A 19,102-nucleotide genomic window follows, 5' to 3' on the forward strand; every position below is an offset into this window, starting at 1 on the left:
AACTCTGCAAGCCAGAAGGGAGTGGCAGGACATATTTAAAGTGATGAAAGGGAAAAACCTAAAATGAAGATTACTCTACCCAGCAAGGATCTCATTCAGATTTGATGGAGAAATTAAAACCTTTACAGATAAGCAAAACTAAAGAGAATTCTAAAGCACCACCAAACCAGCTTTACAGCAAATGCTAAAGGAACTTCTCTAGGTGGGAAACACAAGAGAAGGAAAAGACCTACAATAACAAACCCAAAACAATTAAGAAAATGGTAATAGGAACATACATATTGATAATTACCTTAAATGTAAATGGATTAAATGCTCCAACCAAAAGACATAGATTGGCTGAATGGATACAAAAACAAGACCCATATATATGCTGTCTACAAGAGACCCACTTCAGACCTACGGACACATACAGACTGAAAGTGAGGGGATGGAAAAAGATATTCCATGCACATGGAAATCAAAAGAAAGCTGGAGTAGCAATTCTCATATCAGACAAAATAGACTTTAAAATAAAGACTATTACTAGAGACAAAGAAGGACACTACATAATGATCAATCCAAGAAGAATATATAACGATTGTAAATATTTATGCACCCAACATAGGAGCACCTCAATACATAAGGCAAATGCTAACGCCATAAAAGGGGAAATCGACAGTAACACAATCATAGTAGGGGACTTTAACACCCTACTTTCACCAATGGACAGATCATCCAAAATGAAAATAAATAAGGAAGCACAAGCTTTAAATGACACATTAAACAAGGTGGACTGAATTGATATTTATGACATTCCATCCAAAAACAACAGAATACACTTTCTTCTCAAGTGTTCATGGAACATTCTCCAGGATAGACCATATCTTGGGTCACAAATCAAACCTTGGTAAATTTAAGAAAATTGAAATCATATCAAGTATCTTTTCTGACAACAATGCTATGAGACTATATATCAATTACAGGAAAACTGGAAAAAATACAAACACATGGAGGCTAAACCATACACTACTGAATAACCAAGAGATAACTGAAGAAATCAAAGAGGAAATCAAAAAATACCTAGAAACAAATGACAATGAAAACAGGATGACCCAAAACCTGGGGGATGCAGCAAAAGCAGTTCTACGAGGGAAGTTTATGGCAATACAATCCTACATCAAGAAAAAAGAAAAATCTCAAACAACCTAACCTTACACCTAAAAGCAATGAGAGAAAGAAGAACAAAAAACCCTAAAATTAGCAGAAGGAAATAAATCATAAAGATCAGATGAGAAATAAATGAAAAAGAAAGAAACAGTAGCAAAGATCAAGAAAACTAAAAGCTTGTTCTTTGAGAAGATAAACAAAATTGATAAACCACCAGCCAGACCCATCAAGAAAAAAAGGGAGAAGACTCAAATCAACAGGATTAGAAATGAAAAAGGAGAGGTAAAAACTGACACTGCAGAAATACAAAGGATCATGAGAGATTACTACAAGAAACTCTATGCCAATAAAATGGACAACCTGGAAGAAATGGACACATTCTTAGAAAAGCACAACCTTCCAAAACTGACCAGGAAGAAATAGAAAATATAAACAGACCAATCACAAGCACTGAAGTTGAAACTGTGATTAAAAATCTTCCAACAAACAAAAGCCCAGGACCAGATGGCTTCACAGGCGAAATCTATCAAACATTTAGAGAAGAGCTAACACCTATCCTTCTCACACTCTTCCAAAATATAGCAGAGGGAGGAATACTCCCAAACTCATTCTTCAAGGCCACCATCACCCTGATACCAAAACCAGACAAAGATGTCACAAGAAAAAAACTTCAGGCCAATATCTCTGATGAACATAGATGCAAAAATCCTCAACAAAATACTAGCAAACAGAAATCAACAGCACATTAAAAGGATCATACAATATAATCAAGTGGGGTTTATCCCAGGAATTCAAGGCTTCTTCAGTACACACAAATCAATCAATGTGATACACCATATTAACAAATTAAAGGATAAAAACCATATGATCATCTCAATAGATTCAGAAAAAGCTTTTGACAAAATTCAACACCCATTTATGATTAAAAACTCTCCAGAAAGTAGGCATAGAGGGAACCTATCTCAACATAATAAAGGCCATATATGACAAACCCACAGCCAACATCATTCTCAATGGTGAAAAACTGAAAGCATTTCCTCTAAGATCAGGAACAAAACAAGGCTGCCCACTCTCACCACTATTATTCAACATAGTTTTGGAAGTTTTAGCCGCAGAAGTCAGAGATGAAAAAGAAAGAAAAGGAATCCAAATCAGAAAAGAAGTAAAACTGTCACTCTTTGCAGATGACATGATGCTATACATAGAGAATCCTAAAGATGCTACCAGAAAACTACTAGAGCTAATCAATGAATTTGGTAGAGTAGCAGGATCCAAAATTAATGCACAGAAATCTCTTGCATTCTTATACACTAATGATGAAAAATCTGAAAGAGAAATTAAGGAAACACTCCCATTTACCATTGCAACAAAAAGAATAAAATATCTAGGAATAAAACTACCCAAGGAGACAAAAGACCTGTATGCAGAAAACTATAAGACACTGATGAAAGAAATTAAATATAACACAAACAGATGGAGAGATATACTATGTCCTTGGATTGGAAGAATCAACATTGTGAAAATGACTATACTACCCAGAGTAATCTATATATTCAATGCAATCCCTGTCAAACTACCAAGGGCATTTTTCACAGAACTAGAACCAAAAATTTCACAATTTGTATGGAAACACAAAAGACCCCGAATAGCTAAAACAATCTTGAGAAAGAAAAACGGAGCTGGAGGAATCAGGCTCCCTGACTTCAGACTATACTACAAAGCTACAATAATCAAGACAGTATGGTACTGGCACAAAAACAGAAATATAGATCAATGGAACAGGATAGAAAGCCCGGACATAAACCCACACACATATGGTCACCTTATCTTTGATAAGGAGGCAAGAGTATACAATGGAGAAAAGAAAGCCTCTTCAATAAGTGGTGCTGGGAAAACTGGACAGCTACATGTAAAAGAATGAAATTAGAACACTTCCTAACACCATACACAAAGATAAACTCAAAGTGGATTAAAGACCTAAATGTAAGGCCAGACACTATAAAACTCTTAGAGGAAAACACAGGCAGAAAGCAGTATGACATAAATCACAGCAAGATCCTTTTTGACCCACCTCCTAGAGAAACGGAAATGAAAATAAAAATAAACTAATGGAACCTAATGAAACTTAAAAGCTTTTGCACAGCAAAGGAAACCATAAAGAAGACGAAACACAACCCTCAGAATGGCAGAAAATATTTGCAAATGAAGCAACTGACAAAAGATTAATCTCCAAAATATACAAGCAGCTCATGCAACTCAATATAAAAAAAAAACAAACCCAGTACAAAAATGGGCAGAAGACCTAAACAGACATTTCTCCGAAGAAGATATACAGATGGCCAAGAAACACATGAAAGGATGCTCAACATCACTAATCATTAGAGAAATGCAAATCAAAACTACAATGAGGTATCACCTCACACCAGTCAGAATGGCCAGCATCAAAAAATCTACAAACAATAAATGCTGGAGAGGGTGTGGAGAAAAGGGAACCCTCTTGCACTGTTGGTGGGAATGTAAATTGGTACAGCCACTATGGAGAACAGTATGGAGGTTCCTTAAAAACTAAAAATAGAACTACCATACGACCCTGCAGTCCCATTACTGGGCATATACCCTGAGGAAACCAGAATTTAAAAAGAGTCATGTACCACAGTGTTCATTGCAGCTCTATTTACAATAGCCAGGACATGGAGGCAACCTAAGTGTCCATCGACAGATGAATGGATAAAGATGTGGCACATATATACAATGGAATATTACTCAGCCATAAAAAGAAACAAAATTGAGTTAGTTCTAGTGAGGTGGATGGACCTAGAGTCTGTCACACGGAGTGAAGTATGTCAGAGAGAGAAAAACAAATACTGTACGCTAACACATATATATGGAATCTAAAAAACAAAATGGTTCTGAAGAACCTAGGGGCAGGCCAGATATAAAGACGCAGACATAGAGAATGGACTTGAGGGCACGGGGAGGGGGAAGGGTAAGCTGGAACGAAGTAAGAGAGTAGCATTGACATATATACACTACCAAATGTAAAATAGATAGCTAGTGGGAAGCAGCTGCATGGCACAGGGAGATCAGCTTGGTGTTTTTCAACCACCTAGAGGGGCGGGATAAGGAGGGTGGGAGGGAGATGCAAGAGGGAGGGGATATGGGGATATATATATGCATATAGCTGATTCACTTTGTTATTCAGCAGAAAGTAACACAATGCTGGAAAGCAATTATACTCCAATAAAGATGTTAAAAAAAAAGAAAAAAATGAGGCAGTTATCCAGATAGCTCAGCTAAATGCTCTCCCCTTAGCACCCAAATCCTTTTCCTAATTTAGATTCTTAAAGCAAATAAAATATTGCTTCCTTCAGTTTATCTCACTTTCTAGTTTTATCGCCTAAAAGGCACTTGCCAAATAACAACAATATATTGGAATTCACAATATTAGACTACTTTTTTAAGGTCGCTTCAGACATACTTTCCAATGTCCCCCCCTTCTCACACACACACACACACACAAACACACACACACAGGCACCTGTTCTTTTCAGTTAAATTCTGAGCCAGTACAAGTTAGCATAACAGTGAAAAAGTGTCAATGTCACACACACTGGCTGTCTTGTTTTTGCTTGAAAAATTACTCCTGGAATTATACTTTACAGTGCCTGCCAAATCACAGCCTCAAATAACTTCCGTTTTTCTTAAGGGCTAATCCCGCTCCTCTGAAACAATTTCAATTACACTCAAAATGTAAATGCTCCTACTCCTTTCTTGCTCTTTTGATTATGATGATGTGTGTCAGCTAACATTACTGCGTTAGCTTTTCTTGCCAAACTTGCATACACCATGGCATACACACACAATATATATTAGTAATTTAAAAATAACTGACTATTTAAGATCAAATAAACTATATAGACTAACAAGGTGAATTTCCTTATCTATTAACTGTAATATATATTCCATGTGCCCCCAGCCATCACTGACCAGAAAGAGTTAAGAGTAAGTTGAAGCTTGCTTTTAATCAACTTTAATTAGATCAACTGTAAATAAACCTTCAAATAGTGACTTAGAAAAATTAGGGTAATTAAAACAGTTTGTAAGTCAATAGATGTCAAAATAACATGGAAAATTTTATGATTAATATTTGTAGGTAGTGCTTAACATCTTTAAAATATTTAAACAAGGTGCTTTTTGCCTCTTGCAATATCTAACTTTATTTTAAGCTCTTCTAGATTTCATATTTGAATATAATGCTAACAGTCTGTTTGCATGTAAATTTCTTTGGGCCTGTGGGCCATACCACAAATACCACTCCTCCCTTGTATAACTACCCCGTTTACATGAGAATTGCCAAAGACTGCTCATCATCCAGTGTAGTAAATGTAATTGTGCAAGAAGTTAAAGTAATTTAAAACATTCTCAGAGGGCAGAGTGAAAAGGCAGCTATCATTACCTAAACATTATTATTTCTTGCCTGTGTCTAGTAGTTATCTAACCGCAACGCAACTGCAGTCAGCCTCAGCTGAGTTTCCTGTCAAGGGAAAAGGTTGACTAGCTTCATCTAGGCCATTGCTTGTACAAAGATCTACTCATGGCCTCCACATAGCATCTTTTCCTCTTGTCTGCTTCCTAATTTTGGTGTGCAGCTGACTTTGGAATATCGCTTTAACGTAGAGATTGTTTTGTGTATCCAGATTCATAATTTAGGCTTGATCTGCAAAAGTCCACTTTCTTTAAGATTTAGTTTTCATATTCTTTATGCTGACTTAAAATTATGCAAGGATAACAATCCAGAATAGAGGTCTGGGCATATTTCCTTGACCTGGACGGTAACAAGTGAAATGCACATATTTTTTTAAGAAATTAAATTGTCCAAAAATGCATTACTTAACGTATACCTTGAGTTTCCAATGGTGCTCCCATAGGGACAAATGGAAAATATGTAAATTTACTGACTTCCCAAACTGTTGTCTGCACTTGGAATTATTAAGCCATTGCTTTCCATAACGAAGTGGGTCCCCTCCCTTTCTCCCTGTAGCTCCAAGGATCTGATACCAGGAAATCACTACCACATGAGTCTACATTTAGTAGTAGGATAGGACATAAATTCCTTTCATGTCACCATTATTTGATATTCTATTCACTCATATTTACAACCATGAGGTTTCCGTTTATAAGTAAGCAGCAAAGTGTTGGTAAACATTTCACAACTAGTTCTACAGGGGAAAAAAACCCACAAAAAACATAGTGTTTGGTGATTTCCATGGTGGTCTAAATATCACCACCAAGGCTGACCTACTGAAATGGTATCACTAGAAGCAGAGTTGGAAAGACATATGCGTAATTGGTACTTAGGAGTTGGTCTGAGCTGGCTCCAGTCCGCCACTGAATTTTAGTGACTGGATAATAGGTATTTATTTAAATGCTTTTGGAGAATCTTGTAACAAGCTTTAACATTGATTTCTGTTGATCAACTGTTCTAGTCTCCGGGTTTACAGCAGAGCCTATCTCTCAAGTATCATGTCAGATAAACATAATACAGCCTTAGATTTCAAAAGGAAAAAGAAAACTAAAATAACAAATTCACCACCATTACAAATAAGCCTAGCTAGAGTACTTCATATAAATTCCATCTCTATTAGGGACATTCTTCCAGCTATCTCAAGATTTCTTTTAAATACCATTGAATCAAGTTCAATATTGTATTGTTATCATCTTCCACACATAAAAGAGCAATTGAATATATGCAAGAATTTCAAATCTTTATTTAAATCTGAACCTTTTTTCCCTAATCTATTACTGGCAAAAGCAAAATTAAAAAAAAAAAAAAATATATATATATATAATATATATTTAAAAGGAGAGAAAGCAAGGTGAATGATGTGATGTTCCTTTTCTAACATACATTCAAACTTACATTTATGCAACAATCAGCAGTTTTGATATCATAATCTAAAAGTACTATTTTATCTTCTTGCAGACAACATGGGGATTATTAAAAAACTGTATTCTCATCAGCTTGCTGATGTAACACCTATATAATTACTGCACCACACTCTGATTTTATGAAATTGGGTAAGTGTACTATGCTTTACTTTTTTAATTTGAAAAACTTACACATGTGACTAAAAGTCATGAACAGTATCATTTACCATTATAAAATTGATTTTTCATATGTATATTAATACAGCAAGAAGCATATCTAGTCATGAAACAATGTCTATAAAACTTTATTCAAATGAAAGGACTGTTTGCAGATAATCATATTGATTGAATTATTTATTTTGATGGAGCTGAAGGCCACTTTCACATACTTCATTTCTAAAGATGGGCTGCAATTTTACAGAATCCTACGGAGTTTCTCCTCATGTAATCAAAAGATTGATATTCTTGTTCCAGTGTTCGTCTTTCAGAAAGAAGCACTTTTAGAAACACAGTTTCCTATACAGTGTCCACTATCTGTAGATTTATTAGGAACCCAACAATAAACCCTTTTTTAAAAGGAGAAAAGAAAGAAAAAAATTCATTCTTATGTGAATATATTCACATTAAACTAGTATTAATCTAGAAAATAATGTTAGGTAGAAATATTATGTTAGTCATAAAATTCTTCTTTCTCAAACACGTGATCACTTAATTTCTCTCCTCACTTTGGCACATCTAAACAGGTATAGAAAGTATACATTGCTTGGTTAATTCTTGAACATATTTGCATCAGAATTTAATGGTGGGTTTTGAAATTTATAACATTACATTGTTTAAGATATATTCAAAAAATCTGTCCTTTACTCAATATTTTTACAGCAAAATAGGGTGGGGGGAAAACAAATTCTTCAAAGTCTTTGGAGCATATAGAATTTGTGACCTTGAAAAATCAATCTTGCATCAAAGAAAATCTCAGTTCTCTCTGAAATCTTCCTTCTATAGTACAAATACTTTCTTTCAATGTTTTGTAAATTTTAATGGCTCAGACAAACAACTTGTATGTCCTTGTAGCTGGGTTCCTCTCGGAGACGTGAACAGCAACAGGCCTCAATTGCTGTACTATTTTTTTTTTTTTTTTTTTTTCCCATTTCCATGCTTCATTTCCTCCATGTAGCTCAGACTGGAGAAAAATCAGCATGTTCTGATGAGCTTAATATTCTGAGGCAGGAAGATGGACCTGAACTGAGTGGAGACTGGAGGTCCAAAATAAATATAACACCATGTGTCAAATAAAAAAGAAAAGATAGTCTCCTGTACAAATCAGAAGAGATAATAAAAACAACGAATAGACAGCAACTTTTTTTCATACCTACACAAGCATCTCAAAACGACTGCCAACTTTAAGAATGGTTTACCTTTTGCTTATTTGGAACATTTCAGAATTTATTTGCTAAACAATGGTTTATGTTGCCTTAAACCAAATTTTATTGGCTTGTATTGGAGGATTGGGGAGGATTTTCTAAGAATATTTATAGTGCTAAATAAAATGTATTTGCTCACTGACAGCAATAAAATTCTGCTGGATGCTCTAATCTAGCAAGCTGAAAGCATCACTGTAAATTAAATTTGTCCCAAGTTTTGATATGCAAGAAGTTCCAGGACTCTTCAATCCTGGCATATCATGTTTTATTCCCCTCCCTGCCACTACCGTGAAGGTATGTACAGGACACCCTGGGCACACTGACAACACAGGCCACTACTTACTCACAGAGGTTAGGTGCCTTTGCAGGTATCTGAGAGTTGCTATCTATTCACAAACCACTGAGCATTTTTTTTTATCAAAAAGCCTTCAAATGCTCAGAGTCTGTGGTCAGTGCAGTCCCTTGGATAAGTCTAATGAGGATATGCTTCACCAAGGCGGAAACCTAAACAGTTAAAAATGGAGAGAGATTTACAACCATTTCCTCTAGCAAGTGGAGTTGTTTTCCGTATGTAGTGGTGTTTTGTTTTTTGCTTTTACTTTTTCTTCAGTACATTTCAAACTAACGTTCCAGGGCTATGAGTACAGACTCTCCGGGCCGGCTCCGTACATGTCTGCGAGTCGTTTAAAACGCGGTCCCCAGTCACTAAGGTAGTCGTAATTCTGATCAGAGTTTGAGCTGATGGAATCCAGCGAGCTGAGCGACTCAGCCACCGAGCCATTTCCTTCGAAGGCGTATGTCTGCAAGGAATCGTAAGGCGGGGCGCAGGGGTCAATGTCGGCTTCCTTCAGTCTTTCCCAAATAAATTCCCGGAAAATGACATTATCTGGGATGCTTTTAAAAGTCGGTCGACTCAAGAACTGAATTTCTGGAGTCACATCTCTCCGGGTCTTGGTGTCTCTGAGGACGTTGAGGTTTCTGAGCGCGGCCATGTCAAAGGCTTCTGTGTCTTCCTCCCCCCCACCCTCGTCATCATATCTAACGATGTTTTCTCTGATATCTCTCTCTTCGTCGAAAATAAGGGGCTCTTTTTTCCTTCTTCTCATAGTGACGATCAGGAGAATCAACACTGCAACAAGGAGACAGCAAAGGGAAAGTTTCAGTAAACTCACAGCCGCTCCCTCACCCTGGTGAAATGAGGCCTCTGATGCTGATTTCAGAGTTTTCTGCCCTTTAAAGGGAAATGAATGGGCCGCCTACTTCCATGGGAATTCACAGCAGTAAATGTGCTAAAACTGCTAAAACGCCTTTACAATAGAACACTTTTTATACCTCAAGAAACCCTTTTCCACACCTGTTCAGAATTGATGTCTCCCTCTTGAACGTAACCCCCAAAGCATTTGATAGAGCAAAAGGAAGGGCCAGGGGAGGATAAATAATTTCAAAGCCATGAAACACCAAGGGATTTGTTTTTTTGAACTCCTTAATTGCTGGAAAGGCAAAGTGACATTCATAAATGTTTGGGGTCTAATTTAACAACTGCAATTTCAGAAGGAAATGGATTATAGCATTTGGCTGGGTTCTTTGAAGAAATGCCTAGTACTTGTCTATGAAACTCAGCTGTTAAATAAAATCCAGCATGTCAGACCATATACAAACATTAAAAGCTTCTTTATAATAGAGTCCCGCTTTCAGTATGAAACACTGAACTTGGTTTTTATGTATTATACCTAGAGAGAGAGTACAGGTTGTGAGATTTTAGCAGTAGCCAAAGTTTGATTGAAGAAATCAATCATCCCTTTAACATTAGGAATTTTTCTTCCTTTATCAAAATTAATAAATGATAAAGCACGTTTGCACTGGAAAGCAGAGGAGAACAACTACACTGGCTACTCCTTAAACAAACTGAATATACTTTTGTGCCTTTTAATAAGTACAGTTGTCACTCTGTATCTGCAGGTTCCACATCCAAAGATGCAAGCAACCCCGGGCTGAAACTATTTTTTTTTTTTAATTCCACGAAGTTTCAAAAAGCAAAACTTGGATTTGCTTCACATAGGCTACTATTTTATGTAACATTTACATTGAATTTACAACTATTTATATAGCATTTACATTGTACTGGGTATTATAAGTAACCTAGAGATGATTTAAAGCATAGGGGAGGATGTGCATAGGTTATATGCAAAAATACTATGCCACTTTATATAAAGGACTTGAGCATCCTTGGAGTTTGGTATATCGGAGGTCCTGGAACCAATTCCCTACAGATAGAGCTGGATGACTATACACTAATAAGAAGGTGACTATTCTGCTCTGACTATGAGTGACTGAATGCTTGCCGAATTGGGAACACATTAGATTTCATGGCCTGTTGAATCAAGTTAAAATGAAGTAGAAAGTATTCTTGAATTTTGGAATTCAAAAATATATAAATTAGTGAATTATCTTTAATGATCTGTCTACAAGTAAGTTATCTTTTTAATAATTTTTAATCACAATATTTTTTTCCTGCAAGGTCTAGGAGGCCCAAAATATACACTAAGTAGATTATTGTTTGGGGTACATTACTCTCAGCATAGTTTTAAAAAGGACTTTGAAATATTTATATTTAAAATACCTTTTAAGGTATTTCTTTGGCATTAAGAATCATTTGAGAATAAAAATATAAAACTAAGAAAGACATCAAGGTAATTCAGAGTAATTAAATGCAATGACTAGGGGTGAAGCATATTTCAGCCTTCAACTCAATCTGCTTTAAAAAACCAAAACTCTAAGGATTTATTTAATTTTAAACAAAATGATTTTATTGTCAATGAAAAGTATATGCTTTCTTAAGTATGTGTCCATTTGTTCTCTATTATCAACAGGAATATGACAAAGATATTTTTATTGGAGATCTTTGGAAATAGTGGGAAATCAATTGTTTACTGGGGCACTTTTTTATTTCCTTTCCTATTTAACCCTGGCCTATTGCTCCCCCATAAGCTTTATCCACAGCCTACAATTTAGAAACTGAGATACATTTCTGAACTTTCTGGCCACCTTCTCATGTTGCTATGGCACATAAGTGCTTCATTCTCTTCTTTCTTGATATTATTTACTACATTTAAATGTTATCAACTGGCTTCATCAGAGTAGGAAACATGTAGTTCAAAAGCCAATGCTTTTGAAATGAATGAAATACCCTTCATTTCCTGTCTGTTCCCATAAATATTCTGCCATGCGTCTGCCCTCCCTGCGAAGTGGATTCCCAACCCTGTCCCTTTTGGTCTTCTGAAAATTAGCATTTCTACCACCCCTAAAGCCTTTTAGTTTTCAAGCTCCATGCTAGAATGTTACAACAAAGACATGTTTACAAAAGATTAATATGTTTCTGTTGTAACATTCTGGTATGAAGCTTGAAAACTAATATTTAGCTTTGCTGTCAAGAAGGCCTTGGATAAAAGTCCAGTCTTTCCAAATATTAGCTGTGTGATCTTGGGCAAGTAACTTGAACTGAACGTAGCCATATGTGACAATTATAGCCAAGTTCAGGGCTCACAGGGTGGATTAAAGAGAGAAAAGAGATTGGGGAGTAATGTCGGTAGAAGTAAACAGAATGCCAGGCACTTGCCAGTATGCAACAGAGATGTTTTCATTGTTATCCTCTGACCTACCAAGAATGTTAACTCAAAATTCTGTGAATACAGCAAGTGAAGACACTGTGTTTCTCCTCTGACCAAGGAAAAACAATGAACGAAGTTAGGTAACAAGCAAAGTAGAAGGTGTATGAAGTATGCATCCAGGGCTTGTGCACTAAAGATTAAACTGGAGAGAGAGAGAAGGCAGTAAGGTGAAAAATGATGGTCTGTACACAGGACGTATCATGTGACCCTCACGGCCGTTCTCTGGGGTAGGTAATTTCCCATTCGATGGTTGTCTCAGACATGTGAAACAATCTGTCTGTGGTCAGTGTATTGATAGTAACTCGGGGTGAGGTGTACTCCTGTCTGTCTTCAAAGCCTTTGCACTTTCTATCACACTGTGAGCTTAGACCTTCCATAGAAGGTAACTGAGCTACAAGCTGAGAACTCAGGTGACAATTGTTAGCTTGGAGAAAGACACATCAGGGAATCTGAATAAAAGAATTTTAGATTTATATACTTTAGTTTCTGAAACTTTTTACATAGTCTCCCAGAAATAAGTGATTGCAACAGAAAGGTGGACCAAGAAAGACTTCTCGTTAAGAAATCAAACCGAGTAAGACATGGAATGGAGACGTATCAGGGAGAATCGTGATGGGTGGGCAGGTGGAGGTAGGTGAAGATGAGAAATCTGTTACACATATTGGAGAGCAAAACTGAGGGGGAGCAAATGTCCAATTGAGTACAAAAAACGGATGGAAGAAGTGAATGGGCACAAGAGTAATGAGGGTATGAAGAAGAGAAGAATTATGTAAGAATTAGATGCCCTTTTCATTTAAGTCAGTGTCTAAGAATGCAAAACATTTCCAAATTCTCAATTTTCCTTCCTTCCTATAATTACAATGGATCTTGTCATAGATATCTATATCTCACAATTATTACATTCTATTGTAAGTGTATTTTCATGCCACCAACAATACACTTGCCTTTTGACCCTCAATTATAGTGTTTAGTAAAAGTGAAATGTGAGAACCCAGGGGTGCGTCAGCCCATGGGTCCAATGCCCATTAAGGATATTAATATCTTATGGAGTTTGTGTTATTTCCCAATCTTGCCTGAAGCTGAGAAAAAATATGAAGTGTTTTAGAAGGTTAGACAATTTAACATTTCAATGACTTGGGAGAATATTAATTTCTAACTGCTTGAGCACGCTATAAAAAATAAATTTTGACCTTTACGTAGAACAAGTATTAACTGTTCTTCAGAGGTTATGGAGATAATCGCTGTATTAAAAGGAATATTTTCTGCCTAAGTAAGCACAAGATTATACATTTTAAGAGGTTTTATCATACGTCTTTTCTATCATATGGACTATACTTCTGAGTGGAGACAGAAGGAAAGGTTTAGGTCTAGTTGAAGTCTAGACATGTACTTGAATTGTGCTGGTTTGTGAATTTATATATCTGTTTCACAATGATGTGCTAACCATTTTATGCATTTGGTATAGTGATACGATGGTGCACATAGCAGTAGACATGACACATTTCCTCATGGAACTCACAATTAAATGGGGTGGACAAATATTTATCACACAAGACAACTGTATGTAAAAGTAGAACAGTGATAATTATTCCTAAAGAGGGAAGTATGATCTTCTAAGGCTATGTATTAGGGGAAACAGGTTAGAGGAGGCCTTAAGGCAGAGTAACCGAAGGCTGAGGGTGGAGATGTGATATGGAAGAATATTCTCAGCACAGTCAACCAGTGAGCAAAGGTGTGAGGCCAACGTGTGGGTGGAGAGCAAAGAAAGAAAAGGGAGGGAAGCCAGGAGACACAGGCACCAGCCAGGCCCTGCCAGCCCACGAGCCAACTAGCGTTAAGGAGGGCACAATATGATCAGGTGTATTTTTCGAAAAAAAAATCATTCTGATTGGACTAAGGAAGTAGGGAAGAGTAGATGTGAAAAAAAGAAGTTAGAATGCATAATGTTGACCTAATTTCTGATTTTAGAATTCAGTTTCCTAACATTCGATGCAACATTCTCCAAGCATTCCAGTATGTAGGAAATAGTGCTGGGCGCTGACAAAATATAACAAGAGAGGTTCCCTGCATCCAAGTAGCTCACTGTGTAGGCTATATATACACAGATAAATAGAGTGCAAGTCGTCATGAAATTCGCTGTATGAAGGTACAGACACGCATGGGTGCAAAGAAGCACGCAGACCAGGAGAGCACCAGTCTCCCAAACCCGAGAGAAACAGAACAGAAGATGGAGAAAAATTTAGAAGTTGATACTATAAGTTAGTGAACTCCTTTATTCTAACCTTCACTGTGGTGTGTGTCAGATACATATCCAGACAGTTAACCTGGAACATGCTTTTTACTGAATCACCTTGGCAATATTTTAGTCGTATTTTCCTAACCCACTTCCCAGCGGCTAACAGTAGAATTATTTACCCAGAACTTAATAGAATTCTGCAGATGTAATCTGATCACCACAAAATGATACCAACTTCTAAATGAGGCTACTTACATTAAAGAACAACTTCTTCCATTCATGTATTGACATATTTCAAATATTGAGTCTGGGGTTCATTTTAAACCACTCAGTCATGTATACTACCATCAGGCCAGTTTTCCCCATCCTTAAAAATCTGTAAAAGGTTTTTGTTTTAATTTGCAAGACTATATGTAAACCTGTTAAATATCAGTTTCTTAAGATTAACCCATTGTTTATAGACTTTTTTCAAAAGGTTAGTGCCTGAATTTCATTTAATTCAACAATATTTTTACTGAGCACAGACTTTCAAAAACTGTAAGCCTCATAAGGGCAGTGATCTTATTCTGCACAGATATATCTAGAGCACAAAAAAACAGTACCTGATACTAAGATTTCAATAAATATTTGTTAAATTGACGAAGTACGGGCAAGCTACTATGGAGATATGCAGATAGCTCTTGCCATTAAGTTCAATATTTTATATAAGAAAAAAATCAATTATTATATAATGCAATTATATAGCATTATAATATACGCTAAGAAAATATGTATAGGAAAGTACAGCCAGGATGCTCAGAGAACGCAGACAAGACGACACTAAGGTAAGACTTGAAGGATGAGCAAGCCTTCACCAAGAAACACTATTTGCTCTGTGGTCTTTATAAACATTCAGAATTTCTTATTAGTCATAAAAGACTTGTCTAAATCTTCACTGTTCAACATGGTAGCCATGAGCCACAAGCGGTGAACAAGCATTTGAAATGTGGCTATTGCTATTTAAAATGTGAATTGAGATGTGCTCTAAGTGTACAATGTCCATGTGATGTTGAAGACTTAATTTGTTAAGTAAAATATATTAATAATTTTATTGATACATGTTAAAATTATGATAGTTTATACTGCATTAAATTAAATATATTAGCATTTATTTCACTTTTTAAGAAGTTTTTGCTAATGAGGTTTCTTGAAAATTTTTAATTACATATGTGTTTCACACTTGTGAATCAGGATGTATTTCTTTTGGACAGTTGATCTAAACAAAAGATTTGGAAATACTAGAAAAATCTTAACTGCATATGGTCTTAAGGTATACTACTCTTATAGTAGGAGATTTTATTACCAAATGACATATTGAATGGTGAAAGTTATTATACTACAATTATTATGTATTTATTAGGTGTAACTGAAAAATGACCTAAATGAAAAATTGCTAGCACAATCAGAATACAATTCAGTAATTTTTTATAATTATCCACATCAATGGGCAAGTAAACTTAGTTTTTAAATAACTTCTACTTCCCCCTGCCTGTTTCCTCCTCTCCAAAATGGAAATAATAGTACTTACTTCAAAGAAAATGTCTCATAGTAACTTTACAAAGATTAAGTGAGTTTATATTTGTATAGTACTTAAGTAGTGCTACACATAGTAAGCACTATGTGATTTTGTTAAAAATGTTTTTCTAAATTTCTATAATAAATTCTTACACAGTTCAGTTCCTATCTTTGTGGTCTTGCTAAAATTTGAGTCATATAAGTGGTGCACAGAAAGAAACATACATTTTACCATTCACACACGTGATTTTGATAACCCTCAGTTAATTTAATGTGTTTGGTATCTACTCTCTTCCATTTATTGGGTGGTATAATAATGAATAATAGAGATACCAGGCCTATTCATGAGGGGCTTAAAATATATAACAAAGGTAGTAAAATAAGCAGTAGAGTGTGATAAGTACTATTCACTGATTCCCAAAAATATTTTTCCTCCTGGGTGCCCTATGCTAGGCCTTGAAAATATAATGGTTTTAAAAAGATATTAAGGTCATTACTCTCAAGGTGCTTTTATATTTGAGCAAGGTAAATGAACATTTACTAATTGTGATATGTGCTACAAAGGAAACACACAGGTTTTTGTGATAAAGATTCATGGGCATGAGGAGCACCTAATTTAATCAGTGGGTGAGGACATTCTGTCTTTGAAGGTAATACTGAGCTGGGGCATAAAGAATAGTATGAGACCAACAGGGTTGAAGGGAAGCAGAAAGAAGGTTTCAGGAACATGGTGGCATGTCTGAATCTCATGGAAAAACAGGCCATGTGGTGCTTCCTACTGGGGGAGTGAAGGATCAGATAGCCTGAGGCCACCAAGAGGTGAGTAGGTGTCAGAATGTGCCTTGCTTTGTGGACTCTGAGGAACATTTGCATTTCAGGTAAGTACACGTGACGCTTCTGAAATGTTTCAAAGAAATTATGTTTTCAAAAGATATGACAGGAAAAATACAGGGGTACTAGTGCATTCGCGCTGTGATCACAGATGGATGTCGCTGGAAATGACATCTAAGCAAAAGATTTAAAGGATGAGAGAAGTCAACTTATCATTTTGTCTGGATTTATGTGCTGTGTAATCAGATATGTCAGATCCCCAGTAACAGAGGGCCAAACTTTGAATGTGCACTTATGAACCCACTCTATTCTTTGTAGTCACAAAGAATAAAGATTTGTAATTAACAAAATTCAAGTGTATGATTGAGATAAATTAGATATCAAATATAGCATTTTTAACTGAAATTTAAACTGAATGTTAAAGTATCCTTAGTCTCGACTGCAATAATTTTTCTCTCTTTAGACTCTAAAAATCATATATTCTTATTTTTTTTCTTGAGCCCATGTATAACTCCAGGGCTATTAATCTGAAAATACAATCTAAATGCTTTTAACCTGTGCCATATCAATTTTCCAGAAGAATTAGAGAAATAGGCTGGATCTCAAAAGGCCTAAAACTGTAAAATGTTACGAAATGGGAAAATTCAGGTCCAATGGAAATACTACTTATGGATAAATGACAAAATCTAATGTTCTTTTCTACTACTGAGTACATCTAAACATTCATGGATTCATTCAGTATGCATGTATCATATGCCTTCTCTATTTCACATCAGCATTTTATGAGATGCTATGTATACAATGATGAAATAATGCTTGGTCACTGCCTCCAAAAGCAGGAGTCCACCAGAGGATATAGACAAAGAGACAAACCAATCAGCCATGAAGGATGCTCTAAGACTGTTTTATACAAGGTGTTATGCAGCCCATAGGAACAGTACCCAACTTGGACTCAGAAGCAAAGGAAGTAAGTCTTGACTACAAAAAAGGAGTTACTATTTGTGGATTCTGGGGAGAGGTATTCCAGGAAGAAGGAGCAAGGCATATAAGAAGAGGCAAAACAAAGCAGGATGAGTCTGAGAAAGTGCAGCTCTGCAATTTGACTAAAGTACACTGTGAGTGGAGAGAGAAAAGGCTGAACTGGGAGGGAGCAGTTAGGTCATAGACAGAAGGTGATTCTAGTCTGTAGACAATGGGCAAGACACAGAAATCTTATTTTAGGCTGGGCACGTCGCAATCACATTTGCTTTTAAAACGCTTACTCTCTCTGTGGTCCTGGATTGGAGCTGACAGAGACTGGGGAAATTACCATAATTCAGGAGCGGAAAGATGGACCACGGACAAAATCAGGTGCAACATCAAGGGAGAGAAAGACACAGATTCAAGAACCAAAGTAAAATTAACAGCACTTAGGGACTGATTGATTGGCTATGGAGGATGGAACACACAGAAGAGTGAAGGCTGACTGATTACACTCAAAAAACACTTAAGTAGGCACTAAATCAAGATAAGAGATAGGAATGTAGGACGACTGTTCAGTGTATGATAATTTCAGATTTCTCATGTCAGCAGTCCACCAGAACAATGACTGTACCTATCTAGATCTGCTGTTTAAGATCCAAACCAGAGATTTGCAAAACATCTGCATATATGAGATACTGTTTTTCGTGTCTCAAGACAGGAAGAAGTTTAATCACAATTGAAATTGATCCTTCCTTTTCCCAGAACAAGTATCACAAAATTCCTCTCCATTAAATATGTGAGTTAGAATGATTTCATTTAAGGCTCATGTGAGACAGAAAAACTGACCTAAGTACAATGAATATTTTATGCCCAAAGGCAATTGGTATATTTTGGTTGTAATGAAGCATAATCTCATATTTAACATACTCCCAACCTTGAGAGGACATGTCTAGAATTGTGTAAGTGGAGGGCATTTTAAATTAGACACTCAGAGTTCACCAAAGACGTCCTAAAGCCACTATGTGAAACAAAGATGGAGTTGCCATATCCACAGATCTACAGGTGCTGCCAGAGACACACAGGTCTTTCAGATTAGAAAATACATCGGGAAAAATACCTTATAGAGGACATCCAGAAGGCAGTCTGGGCTGTGTTTGGGTCCTGGGTCTGACACCTTATAACACTGTACATGTCTCCGCTAATATACAGTTCTCTCATACAAAAAGTAGGAATAGCAATAACAATACTTAATAATACCTGCTTAGGAAATATGACATGAGAATTAAATTAGACAACACTTGTAAAGCACTTAGTATGAACTTGTTCAGTGTAATTCACTGTTTAGTATGCTT

At 36.2% G+C, this 19,102-nt stretch overlaps 1 protein-coding gene across 1 annotated transcript in view; it reads right to left on the bottom strand.

Annotated features, from left to right (window-relative positions):
• Positions 1 to 9,045: 9,045 nt before the first annotated feature.
• The window catches only part of CDH7 (cadherin 7), a 118,362-nt gene continuing 108,305 nt past the window's right edge, over positions 9,046 to 19,102 (bottom strand). Inside the window, exon 11 of the mRNA XM_061170268.1 lies at positions 9,046 to 9,627. Within this exon, the coding sequence (XP_061026251.1) occupies positions 9,134 to 9,627 (494 nt within the window). The 3' untranslated portion in view covers positions 9,046 to 9,133. The remainder of the gene's footprint in view (positions 9,628 to 19,102) is intronic.

The sequence above is a fragment of the Eubalaena glacialis genome, chromosome 15 (genome assembly GCF_028564815.1).
Source record: "Eubalaena glacialis isolate mEubGla1 chromosome 15, mEubGla1.1.hap2.+ XY, whole genome shotgun sequence".
NCBI lineage: Eukaryota > Metazoa > Chordata > Mammalia > Artiodactyla > Balaenidae > Eubalaena > Eubalaena glacialis.